General features: G+C 40.4%; 2 protein-coding genes across 2 annotated transcripts in view; one reads left to right on the top strand and one right to left on the bottom strand.

Annotated features, from left to right (window-relative positions):
• The window catches only part of LOC149313647 (dynein axonemal heavy chain 7-like), a 200,027-nt gene that overhangs the window by 18,710 nt on the left and 166,822 nt on the right, over positions 1-14,495 (bottom strand). The window contains exon 54 of the mRNA XM_089519551.1: positions 2,458-2,634. Within this exon, the coding sequence (XP_089375677.1) occupies positions 2,458-2,634 (177 nt within the window). The remainder of the gene's footprint in view (positions 1-2,457; positions 2,635-14,495) is intronic.
• LOC149313649 (baculoviral IAP repeat-containing protein 5.1-like) lies at positions 6,227-13,389 on the top strand. The gene is made up of 4 exons (XM_089519550.1): positions 6,227-6,364; positions 8,422-8,531; positions 11,780-11,900; positions 13,132-13,389. The coding sequence occupies exons 1-4, from the start codon at positions 6,227-6,229 to the stop codon at positions 13,387-13,389; spliced, it is 627 nt and encodes a 208-aa protein (XP_089375676.1).

Genomic DNA, 14,495 nt, shown 5'->3' with positions numbered 1-14,495 from the left:
ATTCACTCCCCATTCAGATATTAATTCAATGAGTTTAGTCTAGTTGAGACTACCAATAGGATTCAGGCCTAAGTGTGCAATTTTAGATGCAAGTTTAAATTTATGCTCGAGAGTATGCTCCACTGAACTCAACGGAACTTCCTTTTCAGAAGATATACACAGGATTGTAATCTGTACATGTAGAAGGGTGTTTTTAAAAGGTTTCCTGCATTTTTCACCACCACCACCAACTCCACCTTAATAATATTTTTTAGTGTTGTATACAGTTATTACTAATATGTCTGCCTCTCTTTTGGTCTTAAATAGGTCTTCAAGGTCCCCGTTGGCTCAGAATCAACAGTTTTGCAGAACCAATGGGCAAGATGCCCTCAGTGAGTACCATCTCTGCATAGGTCTGCCTCTTCCTTGCTAGCAAATAAGGAGGAGGAGCAGGAGGGCTATAAGGCTTGAGATGGGGATAAATAAGAGGAGAAAGAATCTAAGTGTAGGAACAAACATTGGTGGCCTTTCTAATCTTGGCCTATCTTTGTACCACACCTTACAATATCCATACAGATGATAAAATGTTATACTAGATTCTAAGCTCACAGCTTTGTGAATTATTATGTCTCCATGTGAGATCCTGGATAGCAAAAACTTTACCTAAAGAATTCCAGGTGTTCATCTCAGGTGTTCATAGGCTTCCTCCATTTCCTGCAATGGAGGAAGGAGACTCATGGCCTTGTATGCATCAGGCATACATGTATATGTTCCTGGACCACAATTCTCTGAATTTATCACCAGTGCCTATTCTGGCTAGGGGTGCTGAAAGTTGTAATCCAACAACATCTGGAAGATCACACAATTCTTCCAGTGAAGCAAATAGAGGATCCTTCTGTTACAGGACTTCAAGATGAGTGTATTTCCAGCCAGAGGTTGAGAGTTATGTCTACTCATCAAAAAGCAATAAATAGATTCATATAGCTTGGAAAAGTTCCCTTTTTTGGACAATTTCCAGAATCGTGCAGTCATAAGATCCCAGAATCTCCCAGTGTACATGGGTACTGCAATATGCATTCATTCAAAGAGAAATATAAAATGAACACTTGGTATCTGTTAGAATTTGGTTCCAGGACCTCCTATGGATACCAAAATCTGTGGATGCTCAACTCCCATTGAATACTCTGGGACAGTAAAATGGTGTCCCTTATACAAAATGGTAAAATCAAACTTTCCGTTTTGGAAAGTGTATACACACACACACACACACACACACAGTGGGACCTCTTTATCCACTGAGGATCCATTCTGCCCCCCACCCCCATGGATAACAAAATCCATGAATGCTCAAGCCTGCACTGTTCCCAATGGCAGCACAGCAGAGTGCATACAGCTGCGCCATCATTAGGGACAGCTGCGCACCTTCCCAGAGATGCCGCCTACGGACAGTAACATCTCGGCGTCTCCAGCTGCCAGGACCAAGGAGTGTTGCCACAGCTGGGGGGAAGGCGGAGGGAGGGCGTTCCGGTGGCAGCGGAGCGCATAAAGCCAGCTAGTTTGGCCCCCTCCTCCGTCCCGCCCCCTTTTCCCTCCAAGGACTGTGCGGTTCGGGGCCGCTGCTTCGGCCAGGCGGCTCTCTGGGCTCGGGTTTGTCTGCGCAGCTGCGCACCGTCCCAGAGATGCCGCCTACGGACAGTAACATCTCGGCGTCTGCACAACTGCGCACTTGTGTGACATCTCAGAGGAAGACGGTTTGGGTTCCTGCTAGCTGTACAGTTACAGTGATCGAGTGTTTGTATCCTTCTCTGTTACTGTGTTGTATGTTGAGGGGGGGAGAGTTGGATATGGGATGGAAGTGTATGCATGTATCAGCTAGCATAAAGGTTTTTTCTCCTTTTTATTTTGTTAACTGTAATTTAATTGTATTACTGTAACTTGGGATTTTGTATTATTGCTATGCTTGTACTGGTGCGCGTATATTTATATGGCTATTGTAATTTGTTCTGTGATTTATATCCTATTGTACTTTTGTAATATTGGATTTGTATTACTGCTATGCTTATATTGAACTTGTTATTCTGATTTATTGTAGTTCTATATGTCTGCTGTAAACCGCTTTGATCGAGGGAAAAGCAGTATACAAATAAAACATATTATTATTATTATTATTAATGGGACTTCAGATGAAGTGCACATGCTGCCATTGCAGACAACGCGGGCTTGCCATTTGCAGATGCTCAAATCTGGGAATAGTAAGTCCACAAATACTGAGGTCCCACTATGTGTGTGTGTAGCCATGGATGGTTGAATCCATGGACACAGAGAGCCAACTGTATATTGGAGTTCACATCTGTAAAGTAGCACTCTAGCACTCACTAAAGCATGAATTTGAACTAGTGATATATGACTGATGGTCCCAGCTTTAAAACTTCACACTGGTGAAGTACTGTAACAGTGTCAGATTGAACATCAACATACCTGGTCATCAGCAAACTTGAGAAGAGCTGCCATGGGATCAGCACCAGGTGACAATACAAAAATGAGAGGAGCGCAGCAGTGACTATCACCAAATGCCTTTGACAAGTCAAAAGGAGGTGGCTCAATGAACATACGCCCCAAGTTGCCAATTATAAATTCTTGCACCATTGGAATAATCTAGAAAGCAAAGAGAGAACACTGGAAAAAAGGCAATTTACTCTTTAAAATCATCATTTGTACATTATATGTTTCAATGAAGGTCAAAGAAGCTAAAGTGCCATGGCTTTGTAATGGAGTTATTTACATAGTTGTTTGATTATTCACAGTGAGCTACTCAGTACAGACAATTCAGTCACAAATGTAAATGAACAGATAAAAATGCTCTACTATTACTTTTAGGTTTTTAAAAATAAAAGAACAAGTTAATACTATACATTGGAAAGGCAAGAAACTGCAAATTAAAAGAAAATAAAAGTTTAATATTTCATGACATTCTGTGATGACATTTTAATAACTTCAGACAACTTAATGCTTCTGATCCCCATGTGTTGAACTATTCCTGATACTGTGATCATTTAAAGGATTGCAGTGGCAGAGCTGGTCAGAGGCAAAGAACAACAATACCACTGTTGCACCAATTCCTTGCTTTTTCTCTAGTACCTGGCTCCAAATCGAACCTTACGTAGAAAGGCATGTGTCTATTTGTCTGTCTAATCCAACACTGTCAATTCTGACTGGTTTATGGTGCATCCAGGGTTTAGGAAGAACAGGCCTTCTCCATTGTCCTTCTAACTGGACCTACTAGGGCCTCAACTTGGGATGTGCAACAGGCAAAGCAAATGCTGAACCACTGAGCTGTGGTCTCTTCCTTCTTCGTGGCCATTTATTTTCATCTGTTTAGTACCTCTTCTATTTTCCACCCCACAAAGCATATTTTGATGCACCAAGCTATAGAGCATAAGAGCTGGATTTTCTCATCTACATAGGAGTTTATCAGACAAGGGAAATTGGAAGTATAATCCAACGGCAATCTGAACGCAATCATGGGGTTTCACATTATTGCATGACAGACTACCACACGCAATATTGGGCAATGGCAAGCTATTTTTGGGCAATGGGAAGTCAGTTCGAATGCATTTCGAATTCATGTAAATTCGCTGAACTAGCAAATTCACGTGAATGCTTTCTGGCCCCACTTTCTTTTCATTCGAAATTAAGAGAAATTCCTCCCGTGTGATAAACACCATAGAAAATTTTAATAAACAAAAATATGATCCATTATCTCTGCATAATAGGTTGAAAACTACAGATAAAGCTTTTATTGATTTGGAGGAATGTCACTCTGATTTTGAGACTGAACCAGCTCCCATAACAGCTTACAGCTATTAGTAGTAAGACAGTCTCCTACTTTCAGGTTCAGATATCAACAGGTGCAACACAAAAGGAATGGGAGGGAAGGGGTGGGGAAGAACATCTAGACACTATTCCTTATTTGCACAGTACCCATCATTCTCACATCACTACCTGCCCACGCTGCGAAAACGTTCATGTTCACATGATGATTTTTGCCTTTTAGGAACCAAAAGGAACCAGAAACTTTGTCCCATAAGTATTTATCTATACTTGTTGTTGTTGTGTGCCTTCAAATCATTTTCAACTTATGTTGACCCTAAGGCGAACCTCTCATGCGTTTTCTTAGCAAGATTTGTTCAGAGGTTTGCCATTGATATCCTCTGAGGCCAAGAGAGTGTGACTTGCCCAAGGTCACCCAGTTGGTTTACCTAACTAAGTCAGGATTCGAACCCTGAGTCATAGCCCAACACTCAAACCACAACACCATGCTGGCTTTCTTACCTATGCTTAGCCTTTACATAACATGGGTTCACAGCCCTTTCATATGTGTTTTCTCAGAACGCTTCATAAAAGCCCTCTGAAATACATGTGCAGTATCATCTCATTTACTTCAGTAGAGTTTAAGGCTGAAGTATAGTGGCTTGTCTGAGATCTCCTAGACAGTATCCAGGTGAGGTAAGATTTTTTTTTGGGGGGGGGGTATGTAAAGTTATGTACAAGGCCATCAAAATTTCTAAAGTGTTTACTTTAAGGTAAACAGCAATAAAGGGATTAGACTTTGATTCTGAGGTGAATAACCAGTAAATAACCAACCCACTGAATTAACAAGGCATAGACGCATAAAAATTCCGGTACCCAGAACACATCTTGACCTAAAGGTCTTTCTCAGTGGGAAAACATGCAATAATTTAAAGAACAAAACTCTAGAAGCATTCTAAGCACCTATAGTGGATTACCCTATATGGTATCCTATATGGTATCTAGGGGAAAACCAGAAAACATGAAACTTGCACATTGAAAATCCCTGCTATCACAAGTGCACTGGGTTATGCCTTTGAGCAGTTGCACAAATCAACTGTGCAAGTGGTTACACAATCATTTGCACAATATAAGCGGTATTGGATACCACTTTTGCACTCCGAAAATGTACAACCAGCAGTTCAATAGGCATTGCACTAGCATGGCAACAAGGAAAGCCTAGTCCCGTGGTCCAAAGTGCTTTTTGTGATCCTGACCCCCCAAGATGCCCTCAGATCATGTTTTTTCTGTCAATAAACAAAAGAAATCTCAAACCCTCAAGGAATATCTTTTACACTGGTTCCAAGTCTCTGTTTTCCAAAATCAAAAGTGGACTTCTAGCCACTGTGTGCGCGCACACACACACATTTATACATGCCTCTATGTACAAATATGTGATATTATCTAAACCAGGTGTATAAATAAGGACTGCACTATCCTGGGGGTAAGTACCACAGAGCTCAGTGGAGCTTACTTTAAAACTGGAAGCTGCAGTCCTACATACATACTTTCTTGGGTGTAAGCTTAATTAAATTCAATGGGGCTTACTCTTGAGAAAACATGCATAGGGTTACCCTATAGAATTCATGAAGCAAGCTCTATCAACCAGAATGAGACCTATTTCCATACCAACATGTTTTGGCCTGCTACAAGGTTGTTCAAAACTACAATGTGGCTAGGGTGACCAGACATCCTCCTTTTCCAGGGCATGTCCTACATTTCAGCCTTCTGTCCAAGGGAAATTCCAAAATTTTCTCCATTTTGAGCATGGCTAAGAAGCATGCATTTTTATTTATATGAGTGTTTTTAGTTTTTATTTTGTCCCAGATTTTTCTTGAATATCTTCATTTTGTGGTGCTTTGTCCTCCTTTGCAGTGAGGACATCTGGTCATCCTGGATGTGGCCATTTATTATAGGCCAAAATCAAAAACACTTCCTTAAGAGTAAGTTATTGTTGACCAAAGTAGAATTTCCTTCTGCTTAAGAATGAGCAACCGTTCTCAAGATACAAATACTGAAGTTTTCCTCAATGAAATCACACAAAGATCCATTGGTCCCTTCCGGAAAAACCAAAAAATCATGGGCTAAGTAATACAGCTATGAAACAACACCTCAGGAATTTAACAATTACAGTGAAGTAACTGAACTATGTTTTTTACACAACCCATCCTCAGAACATTCATTTGTTGAAAATAATAAGAGTACTGTATATAACTGGTTCAAAGGACATTATTTCACTACAACTCTTTCACTTCTGACAGTTGCAGACACTTAATTTTTAAATGATGTCTACAGGTGAAACCAATCCAGAAAGCTAACCAAATGACTTAAAGCCAAAGAACTAAGCCATGCAAGAGGGTCAGAGTGGAGAAAGGAGGTTACTAAAGCAACATCTTAAATGGAGGCAATCCTGAAAGATATCCATGCAAATGCCAACACCCTCTTTGAGTTTAGGGATATGTATGAGTATGAAAATCGCTTGAAAACCTTCATATGCTGGCCTTTTAAGGAGAACTGCAATTGTACTCCTGAAAATGTAAGTCTATCAAGCTATGCTGGTGATGCATTGTTTAAAAATAAATAGGACACAAGCTTGGGGGATATGTATGCCTATTCAAAGATGTGCTAGTGAGTTTAAGGGGGCTTAAATATACATAAGCTTAGATAACACTTTAATGTGTTATCCTTTAGAAGTGTATGTTCTTGAACAAGGCTACTTAAAATTACTAAATACCCTGGTGGGAAAACTTTATTTCAATATATTCTTCTCATACATTTTCCTGTAATAGGACACAACACTTCTTCCTGGGTTTTTGTTTTCTAGCTATTTACAACTCTCATAAGTTCCAGCCATGCTTAGAGTTGTTGTTTTATGCCCTGTCTTTCACTCAAAAAAATTGGCCCTCAAAGTGCCTCATACTTAAGACTAATTTTAAACAAAACTGTAACAGGTTCAGATACTGAAAAACAATCCACGTTGAAAACCCTACTTAAAAATTACTGTTTCTTCTGACAAAAAATAGATGTTATAGGGATGTGCTTTCATTTTGTTGCCTCTGTAAGCTGGAGAAAGCTGCTCCTGCTGGTAAGGGCACAAGGAATCTCCTAAGAAAAAGCTGAAATAGTGTGCTGTTTTGTTTTGTTTTTTACTCAATGGGTTGGTATTAAACAGTTTTAATAGTCTAAGTGATTTCCATAATAATGTTTATGTCTTTGTAAACTCTTAACTGTATTGTTAATTTTTGTAGGCTATTTTGTGTACCAGTACTGGGGAAAAGGTGGATATGATTGATAACAGCAGAGGGTGGCAAGGCTAATTTCTTAAGATGGGAATCATGTATCCCTCCAGGTGTGCTTCAATTGCAACTCCCAACCTTCCTCATCCCTCACTATGGTTGCTGGGAGTTGCAGTTCAACACCATCTAGAGAACTGCATGGACCCTACCCAGCTTTACTTAAGTGGGATGGTGGTGAATCAAATCCATTTGTTCTTATCACACAATCAATCAGATTTCCCCTTTCCTTGGAAGATCTTCCCAAGAAAATCTGTGGACAGTTGGGTTAGTAGAGAGAAGAAAGGTAGCAGAAATAGGAAGCCATTCTTGTTTAGGAGGAAACCTGCTTTTCCAGCCTTGAATGTTGCCTTTTCACTGTAACACTGGCTACTTCCATGTTTTGCTCTCCTGTCTCTGCTCTGGTCCACCTTTCCTTCATTGAACCAATGTAATTAGGGCAAGCTCCGCAAAAAATTGAATATGCAAGGTTAAACAAATACAACAACAGTCTTGCAAACTAAGTAGAATAAACCTTGCCAACAGCTGCTGGATCAAAGCAAGACTTAATTTAACCTTGTAAACTGAGCAAAATAAAAGTTGAGAGCTCATATTTTGGATCCTATGAACCGCAGCTTTATATGATGAAGCTCAGCAGAAGGCACTTAAAACAGAATTCAGAAATGAAAAGGATAATTTTAATATAAGACTGCTGCTGAGCTTTAAAGTATTTCTGTATTGCATGTGACCCACAGAAATGCAAACACATCCTAGCTTTCTTAGTATTATTTTCAAAATGGCAGAGAAATGTTAAAATATTGTAAGATGCCTGAGGGCTAGTCTAACATAAGTGTATTATGTCAATTGGTGCACATTTTCACACAGTCACATTGATGGGTAATTATCTTCACTTTCCTGCACAAATTCACATCCATTTGCATCTATTCACCCACCCTTTGCTGACCATACACAGCCATCTGAATGATGTGCATTTCTGTGGATTTCAGCTGATACTCCAATAAAAACTGCAAAGTCTTTTTTCCTTAAGAGTTTAAGGGGGTTTTTTTGGGGGGGAGGAGCTCCCCCAAAAACTAAACTCTTGTGAATTGTGGGTGGATCACATTCTATTTAACTGGAATGAAGAGTATTTTAAAGATTTAGACTTGCCCTGAGTCTGCAGAGTGGCACATTTGCAGTATATGGGTAAAGTAAATGAGTTCAATAGTACTTAATATTAAGAGAATGTCTGGATTTATCCCATGGAACCCAACGGATCAATCCTGCCTATATCATCTGAGTGTGGTCCCCTCTTCTCATGCAGATGGCCAGTGCTGGTTTTATCCACTGTCCAAACACAAATGAACCTGATGTGGTGAAGTGTTTCTTTTGCTTGATAGAGCTGGAGGGCTGGGAGCCTGATCATGACCCATGGTAAGTACAGTCTGGCAAAGCTCTCTGTCCTTGCCTTGATGACAAATAAGCCACAGATCTGGCTCACAATGATAATTTGAAGTAATAAGCTACATGTATTTGAGTATGGCTGACTTTTATTATTATTATTATTATTAACCTTTATTTATGAAGCGCTGTAAATTTACACAGCGCTGTACATGCAATCTTTTTAGTTAGACGGTTCCCTGCCCTCAGGCTTACAATCTAAAAAGACATGACACAGAAGGAGAAGGGAGTGGTGACGGGAAAGGGTAAGAGGTCCAGCAGTTCCTCTCTACCTCCGAGGCCTGGACCAAGGCAGATGGACTGGAGGGAGGGCTTGGCTCCAAAATGGAAGGTTAATCATTATCCAGGGAAAATACATACTCACAAGTAGGATAATACATATACAGTACATAGCAATACAGGAAATGGATCGATAAACAGCCAACAACAGAACATCAGATAGTAAGCGACAATTATGCGATGCCTGGGAAGGCTTCTCTGAACAGGATGGTTTTCAGCTCCGTTTTGAAGCGGGTTAAAGAAGTGATGGCTCTTGCTTGTGGAGGAAGAAGGTTCCAGGAGTGAGGGGCAGCAAGTGAAAAGGGGCGAATCCGAGATGGGGCAGAGGAAATCCTGGGCTGAGACAGGAACCCTTGACTGCCAGAACGGAGGGCCCTGGTGGGAAGGTGAGGAGAAAGAAGGTCTGATAAGTAAGGAGGGGCCAGTCCATGGAGGGCTTTGAATGTCGACAGCAGGAGCTTATACTGAATGCGGAAAGGGAGAGGGAGCCAGTGAAGGGATGCCAACACAGGAGAGATGTGGTCAGAGCGGTGGGTGGAAGTGATAATGCGTGCAGCTGAATGCTGGACAGAGATTAAAGGACGGAGGTGAGAAAGAGGAAGACCAGCCAGGAGGACATTACAGTAATCAAGTCGTGAGACCACTAGGGCATGGACCAGGATCTTGGCAGTAGAGGCGGAGAGATATGGTCGGATTTTGGCAATATTGTACAAAAAGAATCTACAAGCCTTGGCTGTGGTTTGGATCTGAGGGATACACGACAGAGAAGAGTCAAAGATAAAGCCAAGACTGCGGGCTTGCTGGACTGGTTGAATGGAGATGTTGTCCACAGAGACAGAAAAGGAGTGTTGAAGGTTGGGGTTAGGAGGAAAGACAAGAAGCTCCGTCTTGGACATGTTGAGCTTCAACCGCCGATGGCGCATCCACTGCGAGACAGCTGTAAGGCAAGACGAGACTTGCTGTTCAAGCCTTGGAGAAAGGTCAGGGGCAGAAAGATACAGCTGGGTGTCATCAGCATATTTGCAGATTAAAGCTTGATTTAGTATACACCAAGGGTGAGAACTATGTGTCCTACCAGATGCTGTTCAACTGCAATGCCCAGCATCCTTCATCAGTGAGTGTGCTGGCCAGAGCTGATAGTATCTGAAGTCCAACAACATTTGGAGGGTTTAAGGATTCCCATTACTGCTCTGCATTTTTGCCATCTGACTAGAATTTAGATTACACAAATAGTTACAGCTTTTAAAGTGAAAGGTGTAAAAGTATGCATTACATTTGGGACAAGCCTGAGGGCAGAGAACCGTCTAATTAAAATAATAATTGTAAGCTGATCTGAGAACCTTTATGGCTGAAGGGCAGGGTATAAATACTGTAAACAAACAAATAAATCAATAGTACTGTTGCATGTCTGAACAAACAAAAATAGTTCAACAGGATGATACTTTAACTCCCATAATCACTGGCCATAATGCCAGAGGCCAGTGAGAATTTGAATTTAAGCTGCTGGGAAGAGGAACAGTGAAGTGCATCATACAGAAGTGCTTCTACACTAGCCATTTAATATAGAATGAAGAATTTTTAAAGAAATACGAAGTTTTTCCTATCACCTGCTCTAGTAATCTACAATCAGCTTTCTAATAGGAAGGCTACACTACAAGTCCCACAGTTCTTTAGCCAGAAATAATTTCTGCACACTCTAGATATAAGATAAATAAAAATGTGTTCCTGAGCTTCCACCTTCCTGAAAATCCTGGAGAGTGGGACATATACCATACATACTCATGTATAAATTCAATTTTTTTACAATTTTTTTTACAAAAAAAATTGACCCCAAATACCTGGGTCAACTTATACAATGGTCAATACAGCCACTTATCCAGCCCAGTTGTCTCCCAAAGGGATAGCTGGGTTATTGAGATGGAGACAGGGACAGCCGGGCTATGGAGAGGGAGGAAGGGTGCTGATTCCCTTTCCCATGAGTCATATCAAAATCCCTGACTGTGGCCCTCAAACCTGCCCTCGACTTATACATGAGGTCAACTGTATATGGTATGCGTGTTTTCATTTTGTATAAACACCCTACTTCCCCCAACAGTGAGTAATGCTTGACAAGCACTAATCAAGTTTCTTTAGAGAAGACGGCACTGCATACTTATGGTGGTGAATTATCAATCCTTGATTTCATTAAGAAATATGAAGATGGAGCATACAAGAGCAGACATTCTACAAGGTAACACATCCAATATTCCAGGTCAGGACCCCTCAGAGGGGCAGAGACATACATTTTTCTCTGTTCCTATATAAACACTGCGAAGATGCCTTCAAGCAACATTGGACTCCATATGTCTCGAACTATCTCCCTCTGATCCCTTGCACTAGAGGAGCTTCCTTTCCCATGATCTGTGCATCTAATAATCATCACTGTATGTCCATGAATTTCCCAACTTCTAAGCTCACATTAAAAAATCTGTACTATTAGTCTACAGTAATTTGCTGAGTAAAGGAGTGGGCTAGCAACTATAACATTTTCCAAATGCATCTGAGGAAGTAGACTTAAATCTATGAAAGCTCATGCTACCAACATCTTTCTTTCAGTTAGTCTCAAAGGTGCCACAAGATCTCTCTACATGACATTTTCCTGTTACTTTGATTTGAAGTGGTGCTACAGAAGGTTAAACTTTTATACCAGGATGAAAACGAAGGAGCAATCCCAATGTTGTTAGACTGTAATACCAAGGCACCCTATCCAACATAGACAATGGTGAAGAATGTGAGGAGTTGCAGTCCAACAACATTTGGAGGATCACATGATTTCCAGCCCTGGTCTATGTATCTTTGAGTACTTATTGATCTGAAACAGTGCACCGGAAAGCTCCTTCTCTCTTTACCATTATTCCAAGTGACTTGCTCTGCTTGTTACTAGAGAAATATTTCTTCTGCAGGCTGGAACATGCCAAACGGAGCAATAACTCATGTGGATTTTTGTCCCTTTCTAAGAACTTTGATGACCTAACAGTGGAGGAATACTATGAAAAAGAGATGGAGCGAGTCAGGATTTTCCTTGTAAGTAACAGGTTATGCTTTTTAACAGGTTATGCTTTTCCTTGTAAGTAGCAGGTTATGCTTTTCAAATGAAAGTGGCTTGAAATTAGTACTCAGCTGAAAATTATCTCCTTCACCCCCCACTCCCAAGTTTAGAGGTAACGAATTTGGAGAAAATTTGTGAGAGATCTCTTTTCCTTGGGGTGGAGATAAAAAATTGGCATGACTTTCAGAAATAAGGGTTTATAGCATTTGCTGCTCTCATTTTATTTTTATTTTTTTGGTTTTGTTTTTTAATTGCTGCTTTGGCTTGCTATTTGCAGCCACCTTTCTCCCATGCCTATTTTAAGCAATGTCAGTGAAGGCTACCATTATTCTCCCTCCTTGCAACTTCCCAAACCATGTTGTGTCATGATGTAGCATTGCTCCCAGAGAACACTAGGGAAAAGGGTAGCTGTCATTTTTTTTAAAAACAAATGAGCCCCTTGCTTGGTACTGGAACCCTTCCTCAACCCCCAGGCTGAACAAGGCACCCAAAGTACTCTAGTCTCAGTAAATCTTCACATCATGCACCGTATGCATATAAATGGTTAAACCAGGTAGGAAAGTGTTGAAGCTCTATCACAAGAACAAATATTGCAGAAAAATCTAGGCTTGGGCATACTTTTAATATATTTTGGTGCTATACAATTAAGTAGTATTGATTTTTTTTAAAGTCAACTCTCCTGGAACAGAACTGACACAGGAAGAATCGGGGGGATTTCATCAAAGTAATACTGCATAAAGAGACACTGGCCAAGAACTGGCATTGGGTATACTGTGATACCCATGATACTGTTTGATATCTAAGACATAGCCAAGTTAGTCTGGAAACTTAGTATACAAAGCATCTTGCAGCACCTTTGAGACAAACTGAAAGAAAGACGCTGGCAGCATGACACAAGTCTGGAGATGAATCTGCTTCCTCAGATTTTTGGAGATAACATGTTTGACTCCAAATATGTATCTGAAAAAGTAGTTGCCTCTCCAAACATGCATCATGCTACCAGCTTCTTTATCTCAATTTGTCTTAAGATCCCTTTGTATACTGTTTGTTATCTTGAAGAACGTGCAGATATTCCATTTCTTCTATGATAGAACCACAAGGGAAGCACAAAGGACTTACATCCTCTGCCACATCTTATAATATTCAGTGCTGTACACCTAACTTTTAAACTTACAACTAAATAACGTTTTTTGCTTACTTCTTAAGTGCAAAACTGGCAGAAGCGTAATACATGCCTTTGAAAAAGAAGTGGCCCTAACTAGGAAGCGGCTCGTGGATCATTTCGTGAATAAATTCCAGTATACTCCAGATTGGGAAAAGCCACCCCAGACATTCCTGCCAGTCACAGATATTGCTGCAAAGGAAAACTGTGAGCTAACCGCTGAACAGAAGAGAATGAGTCAGAATGGACAAGGCGAAGCTGCTCTGCTGACAAGCACAGTTGATGAAAGTATAGACCTATGACAAAGGCATGAGCTCCATGTGCATAATGCCTGTACTGGCCAGAAGCTCTGAAGTGAAAAATTTGGTAGTATGGACTAACGGTGGGGGCAGAGGCAGAGAGAGCAATCCTGGGATATATCTGCATTCCTGATGCTAGAATTGTTTTGTGTGTGCACAATGCCTGTTCTGCATGAAACCAGCAATGGAACAAGGGAGAAAATATTTGACTTATGAAACTCATTGAACCAAAATGTTACAGCTGAGAGAAAGAAGGGAGACAAATTTTTAAATAAAGAATTTTGGATAGAATTTTGGATAGAAATATGGGAATCATCTCTCAAATGGACAAGAAGGTTGACCATGCTTGCAGCCACATGCAATAATCTTAGCAAAGCCTAGTGCAGTGCTAACTGGGCAATAAAGAGTCCTGGCCTAATGGAGGATCACCTTCATGGGGATTAGTTATGCCTACTCAGATTTTTGTGTGCCACTGTTGTACTAGTTCTAGAGAAGTTTATGGTAAACTGCAGTGAAATGGACACTCATACTCAATTGCATCTCAATTTAGCTTTTGCTAAAATCGTAGCAGAATGCCTCACAGTGCTGATAATAGAACAGCCTTGTTGACTATACTTCTATGGGTTACAAGCAGTATGCTGATAGCAGTGCTACATTTACGGTGTAGTGAAATTGGAACTCTTTTTCTCTTGCACTTTTACAATGTATGCCAAGATTAACTGTATTCTAACCCAAAAGCAAATTAGGAGGATAATTGTTAAAAAGGCTGAAGTACAACAAAAGCAAATTTTATAATATTGGGCAGTAGATACTCTTTGACACTTGTAGTCCAACTCTTGTAGGGCCAAGAGTTGCTCACCTTTGCCAGCTGAATAGTAAGAACATCTTCTCTAAATTATAAACATGCTAAGATACTCGGGGAAGCACAGATCCTTCTTAAAAGAGAAGATGAAACCTTTTTAAAAATCTCATTTCAGACTTTGGGTGCTGCAGTGGTTTGTAAATCATCTGAGGGGGAAATGATTAATTCCTTGTCATTCTCATTTTGGTAAGAAACTATTACACAGTATAACTCATGATAGACAGAACACATTTTGTGTGTGTGCATG

Source organism: Sceloporus occidentalis, unplaced genomic scaffold (genome assembly GCF_023333645.1).
Source record: "Sceloporus occidentalis isolate IW3139 unplaced genomic scaffold, rSceOcc1.0.p SCAF_4, whole genome shotgun sequence".
In the NCBI taxonomy this organism is placed as follows: domain Eukaryota; kingdom Metazoa; phylum Chordata; class Lepidosauria; order Squamata; family Phrynosomatidae; genus Sceloporus; species Sceloporus occidentalis.
This window is presented reverse-complemented; position numbering and strand designations above follow the sequence as displayed.

Coding starts and splice junctions, on each gene's coding strand:
- LOC149313649 (XM_089519550.1), top strand. CDS start 6,227: ATGGAGGCAATCCTGAAAGATATCCATGCAAATGCCAACACCCTCTTT. Junction 6,365..8,421: donor GCAATTGTACTCCTGAAAAT/GTAAGTCTATCA, acceptor CTTCTCATGCAG/ATGGCCAGTGCTGGTTTTAT. Junction 8,532..11,779: donor GAGCCTGATCATGACCCATG/GTAAGTACAGTC, acceptor TTTCTTCTGCAG/GCTGGAACATGCCAAACGGA.